Source organism: Psammomys obesus, unplaced genomic scaffold, assembly GCF_907164565.1.
Source record: "Psammomys obesus unplaced genomic scaffold, mPsaObe1.curated_primary_1811, whole genome shotgun sequence".
NCBI lineage: Eukaryota > Metazoa > Chordata > Mammalia > Rodentia > Muridae > Psammomys > Psammomys obesus.
Window position 1 is genome coordinate 2,090,742 of NW_026591560.1, and position 9,720 is coordinate 2,100,461.

The window sequence follows — 9,720 nt, forward strand, 5'->3', positions numbered from 1 at the left end:
ATACCCTGTGTGCAGTGTCTACAGAGGCCGGAAGTTAGAGGTTGTCATTAGCCACCATGTGAATGCTGGGAATTAAACCCAAGGTCCGCTGAAAGAGTGATTACTGCTTTTAATTTCTGAGACATGTTCCCAGACTCCTTGTCCTAGACCCTCTACCCCCTTTTTGAAAGAGGGTCTCACTGTGTAGCCCTGGCTAGCCTGTTAATTTAAAAACCTAAAAGCTGTGTGTGTGTGTGTGTGTGTGTGTGTGTGTGTATGTGTCTGCAGGCCTTTAAATCCAGAACTTTGGAAAGCAGAGGCAAACGAATTTCTGTGAGTTCCAGGCCAGCCAAGACTACATAATGAGACCTTTTCTCAATAAAATAAAATTTAGAAGTCTGAAACAGCCAGGCAAGGTGGTGCATGCCTATAATCCCAGCACTGGGAGAGGCAGTCTCTGTGTTTGAGGCCAGCCTGGTCTATAAAGCAAGTCTAGGACAGCCAGGGCTACAGAGAAACCCTGTCTCAAATAAATAAATAAATAAATAAATAACCCAAAACAACCCAAAGTCTGAAACAAATACACCTTGAGGCCAAAGAGTAGCCCCTTCAGCCGTCCTAGAAAGACCTAAGAAACTCATTTTGATTCATGGGGTACAGAGGGAGATCAGCTTTGCAGAGGTTCTCAGAAATGGAGCCTGGCCTCAGCAATGAAGGACACCATCTTCACGGCTGAGGGGAAAAAGGAAAAGAAGGCCCGGTCAAGTTGGAGCTGGCTCCTCTAGCCTCGCTTTTCCTTGAAAGCCAAAGCAGGCAACCATCAGGACAGTAGTTTTAAAAACACTCAAGACACAGACCCGAGCTGGGTTTTATTGAAATGCCAGGAGCAGGCACATGTCAAGGTAGCCAGGGAAGGGATGTTGGTGATGCAGGCTGTGAGTCTGCAGGGAGGAGCAGCCCCATGTCCATAACCCTGCATCCCCTCCTGGCCAGGACACATTCAGGCCCCAACAGCATGCTCAGGCCTGTAGGGGCCCTGCCACCTGGCCTATGAAGGCGCCAAGGGCAGGGACTGGAAGCACTAAACTTTCTCCCTTATGAGGGAGGAAAGAAAAGGAAGAATGCAGGGGAAGTACAGTAGGGGACAGAGGTGGCCAGAGCAGGCTTTCTTGACTATCTGCACCCAAGCTGTAGTCCTGGGCAGTGGTGGGGAGCAGCATCAAATAGGGCAGCTGAGGGCCCGGCCCTCAAGAGCCAGAGACCCCAGCCTGTGGGGGTTGGAGTCTGCCTTGCACAGAGAGCAGACATTCAAGGGGACTGAGTGCAGCCAGTTCCCAAGTCAATGAGTCCTCAGAACTAGGGGACTTGGCCTTCTTGGGACAAGGACGAGAAGAAGGAAGGCTCCATCCCCAGCGAGGGAGCTGACGGTGGTCTCCCCCACTCGGCCCCACTAGGTCAGTTCTACATTGTTGGCACGATCCAGCACTCGAGAGCCACGGGCATTGCCTCCAAGCTGGAAACGGCTCTCATAGAGAGTGGGGCAAAGGTGCCAGCGGTTGGCTCGGTAGATGCCCAGGTAAGTGTAGACATCAGGTTTGTAAGTGAGCAAGCACTTAATGCCCGCAGCACGGATGGCAGAATCTGCCTCCAGTACACCCAAGCGGTCCGTGAAGTCGTCTGTGTAAACACAGATGACCTGGCGCCCACCCTCCTTGGCCCGTGGGCTCACCTTGGCCACCTGAAGACGGCCCTCAACTACAGCCCGGGCAACGCCAGCCCAGGCATGGTCCAGCTTGAAGCCAGGTGCCAGGTGAATCAGCCACTTGCCGGAGAGCACGTGGTGGGTGATGGCCAGCTGGCGCAGGGTACCTGGTGTGATTGGCCGCCCACTGGTCTGCAGAGCCTCCCAGGCTGCCTGCAGCCCTCGCACATCCCCAGAGTTGGGGGTGTAACCCTGCCCATAGGCTGCAATCCAGCCCACAGGTTCGGAGTTGGGTGAACCCGGATCCCCATAGCGAGTAACTTGAGACGGTGGGTACGTGGCCAGCCAGGCATCCAGCTCTGTGGCAGGTGTAGTACGAGCATCGAATACCAGCCAGGGGTCCATATCAGCTGCCATGGCCTCTGCAGCCAGGTGTTCGGCAGTGAAGCCATCCTCACGGCCACCTGGAGAGTCCTCCTCTTCTAGCTCCTCATTCGGTTCCATCCTGTCGCGAGGGAACTGAGTCAGAGGTTTGAGACAGTAAATAAAAAGTGCTGGGTCCTAGGGGATGCCAGGCACTGCGTTAAACTGTGGCCTCGGGCAGGACTTAATGTCTGGGCCTCAGTTGCTTCATCTTCACAATGGGATAACAGCTGATCCTGTCTAGATTTCTCTCTAGAATAAAACGCCTGAGGTGGAGTCGCTATTGTTTGTACTACTTTCACTGCTTACAAACAAGGAAACTGAAACTCTGAGAACTGGGACTTGCTCAAGGTCAGGCCCGGAGAGAGTGCAAGAACCGAAGGGTGAACTGTCAAGGGACTGCTAGCTGCAATTTAATGGAGGTAGGCAAAACGCAGGTTCACCAACCTCGGAGACAAGCTGTGGAGGGCCAGGCCTCCCCCGCTGAACTATTGAGTTACACTTAAAGGCCGAGACACTGAGGCCCAGGGAGGGCAGCGGCCCACCTGGGCTCCACAGGCAGCACCCGAACTCAAAACCTCATACGGACAGAGCCTGCGGGAGGGCCAGGCTCCAGCCCTACTACACTCGCCGCCATTAGCACCCATAAGGGTTGCCCCCACCCCGGGGGCTGCCCCCTCTCGCCGCCCCGCAGTCACCTCCGGCCTTCACTCCGTTCCGCGCCAATCCAACTTCGGGCCCGGCTCCGTTCCTGCCCGGGGTCCGCACCGCCACCGCCACCCCCGCCGCGCCCCGCCCCTGCCCCTGCCACGGCCGCCGCCGCCGCCGCCGCCATCTTAAGGTCCCGCCACCTCAACAACAACTTTATAGACAAACACAGTCACGGGGCGGGGCCAGAGGCGGAACCAGGCGGCTGGGGAAGGGGTTCCAGGGGAAGGGGCGGGATGGAGCCAGGGGCGGGGCCAGCACGAGAACCTCGAGGAGCCGGCCTGCAGGGGGCGGGGCTAACGCTCGTACTTCTGGCTTGGGAGCGGGTGGGCGTGGCGGGCGAGCCCTGAGAGGGACGCGCTCCGCCCGAGAGGCTCCAAAAGCCCAGCGCCTGGGTTTTGGGAGCTGCTTTTTCGACGGGCGGCGCTAGGACCCTGAGGGAAGCGGTGGCGGCGGAGTAGGCGGCGCCAGGACCCGGGGGAACCGCGGCGGGCCGGCGGCGAACAGGCCCGGGGCCCGGAGGCTGCGGGCGGCGGCGCTGGGCCCGGCGCGGCGAGAGAGGCCCAGAGATGCCAAGCAAGAAGAAGAAGTATAACGCGCGGTTTCCGCCGGTGAGCACGTGGCCGGGCCGGGCCTCGGCGGGCTGGTTTCCCGGGAGCCTCGGGCCCAGGTCCTGCGGGTGGGGGAGCGGGTGCCTCTAGGTGTTCGCGGCCTGACGCCCCGCCCCCTTCCATGCCCTCCTGGCTCGGTGCCCCTCTCCTCCTGCTCCCGGGATACCCCCTCGTTCCCCCAGCTCCCCTGGAGGGACGCAGGCGACGGCGTCCGAGCTCTGCCCCTTTCCCTCGGCAGGCGCGGATTAAAAAGATCATGCAGACGGACGAAGAGATCGGGAAGGTGGCGGCAGCTGTGCCTGTCATCATCTGTATCCTACCGGGGGCTGGCTGGGCTGAGGGGCGTGGGGCGGGACTGCGGCGCACCCCTTTCTCGATTCTCCTTGACGCCCTCAGCCCGGGCACTGGAGCTCTTCCTGGAGTCCCTGCTGAAGAAGGCTTGCCAGGTGACCCAGTCTCGAAATGCCAAAACCATGACCACGTCCCACCTGTGAGTGGCCGCGAGCTGGGAGGCGCTCGTGAGGAGGCTGTGTCCTGACGGGGGGGGGGGGGGGGGGAGTGGTGCGAAGCTGAGGGAGGCCAGCTTGGTGGTTTTGGACTGCTGCGGGAAGGATGAGGTGTTTCAGGTGGAGGGAAAAACCAGAGCTGAGCCGCCCAGGAGGCCTGGTGGACGTGGGGAGGGGTGTTTCTCTCATTCCAGTGTCCTGATACGGAAAGGTTGTTTCTGTCCTTCCTTAAGTATTTGGGGCTCCCATTTGAACGCCTTCCTCAACTGCTTCTTCCAGGAAGCAGTGCATTGAGTTGGAGCAGCAATTTGACTTCTTGAAAGACCTGGTGGCATCCGTGCCTGACATGCAGGGGGATGGGGAAGACAACCACATGGATGGGGACAAGGGTCCTCGAAGGTGGGTAGCCAAGACCCGGTACATAGGTGGGAAAGGCCAAGGCCACAAGGGTTGGGGGTGGCTGGGGGGGTGAACAAGGAGAGATAGTCCTCTGGGCAGATGGACTGTACCTTCCCGAAGGGGCCGGAAACCAGGCAGCAGTGGCAGGAAGAATGGAGGCACAGGAAGCAAAGGCAAAGACAAGAAGCTGTCCGGGACAGATTCAGAACAGGAGGTGAGTGAGTCCAGCTCCCTGATGGGAAAGGCAGCCTGCACCAGGCAAAGCTGGCTAAGGCCTGCTCTCATCCTTATCTATGACCTCTTGTACCTCCATCTTGATTGCTTTCCCAGGGCTCTGGGCTCCACAGTGATGGGCCCAGGCCTTCTCTCATTGACCATGACCCTTGCTGTGCTCACAGGATGAGTCTGAGGACACGGATACCGATGGGGAAGAAGAGACACCACAGCCTCCTCCCCAAGCCAGTCATCCCCCTGCCCACTTTCAGAGGTGAGTAGCCTGGGGGACACCAGACAGGGACATGCCAAACCCTTCAGAGCTTGTTGGTTTTACTTCCCCAGCCACTTGGGGATTGGCTGTGGTTGGCTGACTTAGGGAATGGGAGGGGACCTTAAACACCTGTGACTGTTCTGAGGTCTTGTCCCCACGGTAGTTGGGGAGAGAGCCTGGAGAGCCGTCTTGGCTGGGCTCTTTCCTCCTGGGTGGCTTTGGGCACAGCACAGTGGCATGCCCTAATTTTTTCCATTTTTTTGTCCTGCAGCCCTCCAACTCCCTTCATGCCCTTCAGCTCTTCTCTACCTTTGCCCTCAGCGCCCCCTGGCCCCTCAGCACCTGATGCAGAGGATGAAGAGGATTATGATTCCTAGCACCCTCTGCCCTGACCCCCGGCCATATATTCTCTTTTAGTTAGTTGCTCTGGGGAGAAGAAAAAGATGGAATTGTTCTTAAATTTATTAAAAAAAAAAAAAAAAGGATTTTGGTTTCCGTTCATTCTGTGTTCAGGGCTTTGTGGCTGCATTCTTACTGCCTATATACCTCCGGGGGGTGGCAGAGACAGTGATGGGCCAGCCAGTGTCTGAGTAAAAAGAGGGGGGGGGTCTGACAGGGAATCTGATGTACTTCCAGGGCCACTGAAGAAAAGAAGATGGTTTAGGGGCTGAGCTACCACATGCTGGAGGTGCTAAGGGATGACTTGTCACAGTTACAGGACTGGGGCGGCCTATTTCCCTTCTCTGGCCCGCTGAGAAGGGACACATGGCATCAGTACCGAGATTGGACCTTGAAAACTATAGAGTTCTGCAGCCAGTGTGGTGCGGGGCTCAGCACAGTGAGGAAACAGGTAGGTGAGATAGCACAGAGCCTTCGAAGTGGCATTTGAGCCAGGCAGTCTGTCCACCTGTGCTTCTGTGCCACCCAGGAAACCTGAGTGCCAAAGGCAAGAGCTGCATCTTCCAGGAGCACCAGTGGTGAGTAGAGAGTGGCCACATAGGGTTCCTGAAGTCGGAAAGCCCTCGAGGGAGATGGCAGGTCTGTCTGTAGACCAGCTCGCCAGATTCTTCTAGACGGAGGCATTCAGAGAGCCCTGGGGACGTGCTTGTTGTGAGGGTGAGGATGATGGCAGCTACAGAATGGGGAGAGCCAGGCCTGTTTGGCCTCGGGCTTGAAAACAGACGGCAAAGGGAGGCTATCGGGAAGCACCTCTCACTTTCTGCAGCTCTTTGGCAGGGGCGGGACCCTTTTCCAACTGAGGGACACAGGAGGAAAAGACAAGATTCGACATGAAGATCTCAAGTTTGGCTGGGATAAATTTGGGGTGCTCTTGAGGGCACTGAAGAAAGTGCGGGTTGGTCGTGTTGGAGGGCTGGAGACAAGAGTATGGACTTGTTGGGGAAGGCCGCCAGGTGCAAGCTGTCAGACCCTGAGCTGTCCAGAAGCTGTGGTAGAAGGGAAAGGACTGCTGATAGTAGCCCCACAGGAAAGGTCCCCGAAGGAGAGAGCCTTTGCACACCTGCTCCAGTGTTACCGAGGGAGAGGCAGCTGAGGCACGCTGGGGCTGGGAAGGGACTGCAGGAACACAGGATAGGTTTGCTTTTTCTTTTAAAGTCTGTCTTATGTATATGGGTGTTTTGCCCGCACTGTGCACCACATGTGTGTCTGGTGTGAACAGAGGCCAGAAGAGGGCATCGAATCCCCTGGAAAACCAGAGTTGCCAGCCACCTGTGGATCCTGGGAGTTTGAACCCTGGTCTTTCAGAAGAGCAGCAAGTATTCTTTAACTTCTGAACCACACCTCCAGCCCCCTGCTTTTTAAGATGGTGGAAGGTTGGAGTAGGGCTGGAGGCAGAACACCTGCCTGGCACTCACGAGGCCCTGGGTTAGATCCCCAGGACTGCAAAAACTTAGGTTTCTAAAGAGGAAGAGGCAGAGGGACAGGAAGGGGATAGAAGAGCAGGTGGATGAAGGTTGGGCCTGTGGCCGACCCCAGAATGAGGAGGGAGAGGGTGGGGTGGGGGGTTTGGAGGGAGCACTGAAGAGCTAGTAGTTTAGTGGAGATGGCACTGTGAAGCAGGAGGCAAAGGCCCTGCTCTGTGTGAGGGAAGAAGCTAGCCTAGGACAGTGGGAGGGCTGGGGATGTGACCTAAGAATGGCTGGGTGTTGGAGACAGGCCTTCAAGAGTGCTATGTGCCTTCCCTCCACTCCCCATTTAGTTAGAGTGCTTCTGTGACTTGTACATCCTAACCTGAGGTGTGAGGAGCTGACCCACTGCAGGGATCGAGGAGTCAGCATGATGCAGCCTGGCCGGTCGGTGCCACGCTCTGGCTATGGTGACTGCTGTAGGCCTAGGGTTGATCCTCAGCACACCTGAGCTAGGTTCTGGGAGAAGAGGAGCCAGGAGCTGCTGGGAACTTCTAGTTCACCCCCAGGGTTGGGAATGAAACCAATAGGCAGACATGATGGTGTGTGCCTGTAATCCCAGCACTTAGGGAGACAGAGCCAGGCAGACATCTGTGAGTTCAAGGCCAGCCTGGTCTACAAAGCGAGTCCAGTACAGCCAGTGCTACACAGAAACCCTATCTCAGGAAAAAAAGAAAACCTGTGCAGGCACTAGAGCCTGGGGACTTGGGAACATCTCCATCAGTCCCATCAGGTGCCTGGAGTGCCAGCATTTCCTAGTCACATGAGTCAAGCTGGGAGGCTCCCTCCCACTCCGTATGGCTTCTACCCAACACAACACTAGTTTTTCAAAGGCTACTTTATTTGGGGGTTCCTTAAAGCTTATAACTTCTTCCAACCCTCCAACCCACCCCAGGCAGGGGAAAAAGAAGATTGAAAGGGAAAGGGGACATGGCCCTCATTGCTTCTTCCTGCTGGGTAGGGTTATATATATATATTGCTCTGTCTTCACACCAGAAGAGGGCATCAGATCCCATTACAGGTGGTTGTGAGCACCATGTGGTTGCTAGGAATTGAACTCGGGACCTCTAGGAAGAGCAAGCAATCAGTGCCCTTAACCGCTGAGCCATCTCTCCTATGAGCCCAGTCATAGGATTCTTTTGGGGGCAATACCAAAAGATATTCTGTCTGTCGTCAGAATATCCAGAAGTCCAGGTAACCAGCAAACCAGGAGCAGTCCTCCTCTGTCTCCTCCAAGCCACTGAACTTTCTTCCTCTGGGCTATCATACCCCTCAAAGCCCTCAGAATTCAACTCTCTGCAGCTGGCAAAGATCATTCCCCTCTCAGAGCCCGCCCGAGGCAAATGCTCTGCTGCTGTGGACGATCTGAATCAGCCCCACATCCCACACCTGGGATTAAGACAAAAACATGTTTACATATCATAAACTGCAACACTGGATAGCATGGGGACTGTGAATAGGGTGTGCTTCCTAGGAGCAGTATTTTTCAGCAGCAGATGGGGACAGACCCAGGGAAGGCAAAGGCCATGCTGAGCAGGAAGAGGAGTGGAGTTAGAGGAGGAAGAGACTAAGAGCCTGTCACTGGTGACCCTCTAAGTATGGGATTCTGAGCCTGGAGAGATGGTTCAGCAGTTAAGAGCATTGAATGTTCTTGTAGAGGACCCTGGTTTGGTTCCCAGCACCCACATGGTGGCTCAACCATCTGTAACTTCAGGTCCAGGGGACCCAATGTCCTCTGGCAATGCGCATACATGGTCATACGTCCGTCCATCCATCCATCCATCCATCCATCATGTAAAATTAAATGTTAAAAGAAGTGGGAGCTGGGTGCAGTGGCGCATGCCTGTAGTCCCAGTACTCAGGGAGGTAGAGGCAGGCAGATCTTTTGAGTTCCAGGCCAGCCTGAACTACAAAGTGAATTCCAGGACAGCCCGGGCTACACACAGAAACCCTGTCTCGAAAAACCAAAAATCCCAAATGCTTAACGTACAGAGTTTGTCTCTTGCTCACTTAAGGTTCCTAGTGAGCTTTACCTGGTCTGTAATGACTTCAGGGCCTTGGCCCGCATGGCCCCACCATCCTCAGCACTTGGTTTTGAAGGTGGTGGAACAGGGAAGTTCAGGGCCCCTTTGAGACAGGGTCTCATTATGTAGCTCCGATTCCAGAACCAGATTTGTAGAGCAGGCTGGCCTCCCTCTGTTGGGATTAAACTTTTCCCTTTTGAGACAAGGTCTTGCTTTGTAACCCCAACTGGACAAGTACAAGCTTTGTAGCTGAGGCTTGAGCTCCTAGCAACAGTCCTTCTGCCCCAGCTCTCAAGTGATGGGAACACAGGTATGCTCTTCCACTCCTAGGTAAAATTGGTCACAAAATCTAGCCAAGCCAATCTAGGTGACCATCAGCTATATTTTTAAGATTAATTTTTTCAAAGAACTAATAAAAGAATTTGTTTCTGTTTTTTGAGATAAGGTCTTTCTTTGTGGCCCTGGTTTTTCCTGGAACTCACTATGTAGACCAGGTTGGCCTTGAACTCACAGAGATTCATGTGCCTCTTCTACCAGAGTGCTGGGATTAAAGTTGGGAAGCACTACACCTGATGAGAAAAAAATAATTTTAAAAGTAGGACTTTTAATGTGTGTGTGTGTGTGTGTGTGTGATGGGCCACAGGTGCCCTCAGAGATGGGAGGTGTTGGATATCCCTGGAGCTAGAGTTACAGGAAGTTGTGAGCTGTCCATTGTGAGTGCTGGGAACCAAACTGTGGTAGATCAGTATATACTCTTAACCCCTGAGCCATTCTTTAGCCCCACATCAACGATTTTCCATCACTGGGCCTCAGAACAGTGGGAAAGGGCTAGCCTCCTGAGTCAGAGGACACAAGCCTCAGGAGAGTAATGCTTCTGGCAGGACCGGGCCTCTGGATACCTCCTAGAGCAGCCCTCAGGGGACCACTGAATATCAAGGAGGGGCAGTCTATCTTAC

General features: G+C 55.2%; 2 protein-coding genes across 4 annotated transcripts; one reads left to right on the forward strand and one right to left on the reverse strand.

Moving 5' to 3' along the window:
• Nucleotides 1–811: 811 nt before the first annotated feature.
• CUNH11orf68 (chromosome unknown C11orf68 homolog) lies at nt 812–2,939 on the reverse strand. Of its 2 annotated transcripts, none has more exons than XM_055610655.1 (2): nt 2,803–2,939; nt 812–2,186 (listed from the first exon to the last, which is right to left on the reverse strand). In XM_055610655.1, exons 1-2 carry the CDS (start codon nt 2,937–2,939, stop codon nt 1,430–1,432), a joined length of 894 nt encoding a protein of 297 aa, XP_055466630.1. In that variant the 3' UTR covers nt 812–1,429. The 2 variants fall into 2 exon arrangements, with proteins under 2 accessions (XP_055466630.1, XP_055466631.1); XM_055610656.1 differs by having other exon boundaries at nt 812–2,200; nt 2,803–2,879.
• Nucleotides 2,940–3,182: 243 nt separating this feature from the next.
• Nucleotides 3,183–5,300, forward strand: Drap1 (DR1 associated protein 1). 2 transcript variants are annotated; one of them, XM_055610548.1, is made up of 7 exons: nt 3,183–3,423; nt 3,662–3,734; nt 3,820–3,913; nt 4,209–4,328; nt 4,449–4,542; nt 4,727–4,815; nt 5,087–5,300. In XM_055610548.1, exons 1-7 carry the CDS (start codon nt 3,382–3,384, stop codon nt 5,190–5,192), a joined length of 618 nt encoding a protein of 205 aa, XP_055466523.1. In that variant the 5' UTR covers nt 3,183–3,381; the 3' UTR covers nt 5,193–5,300. The 2 variants fall into 2 exon arrangements, with proteins under 2 accessions (XP_055466523.1, XP_055466522.1); XM_055610547.1 differs by having other exon boundaries at nt 3,186–3,423; nt 4,428–4,542.
• Nucleotides 5,301–9,720: the final 4,420 nt, after the last annotated feature.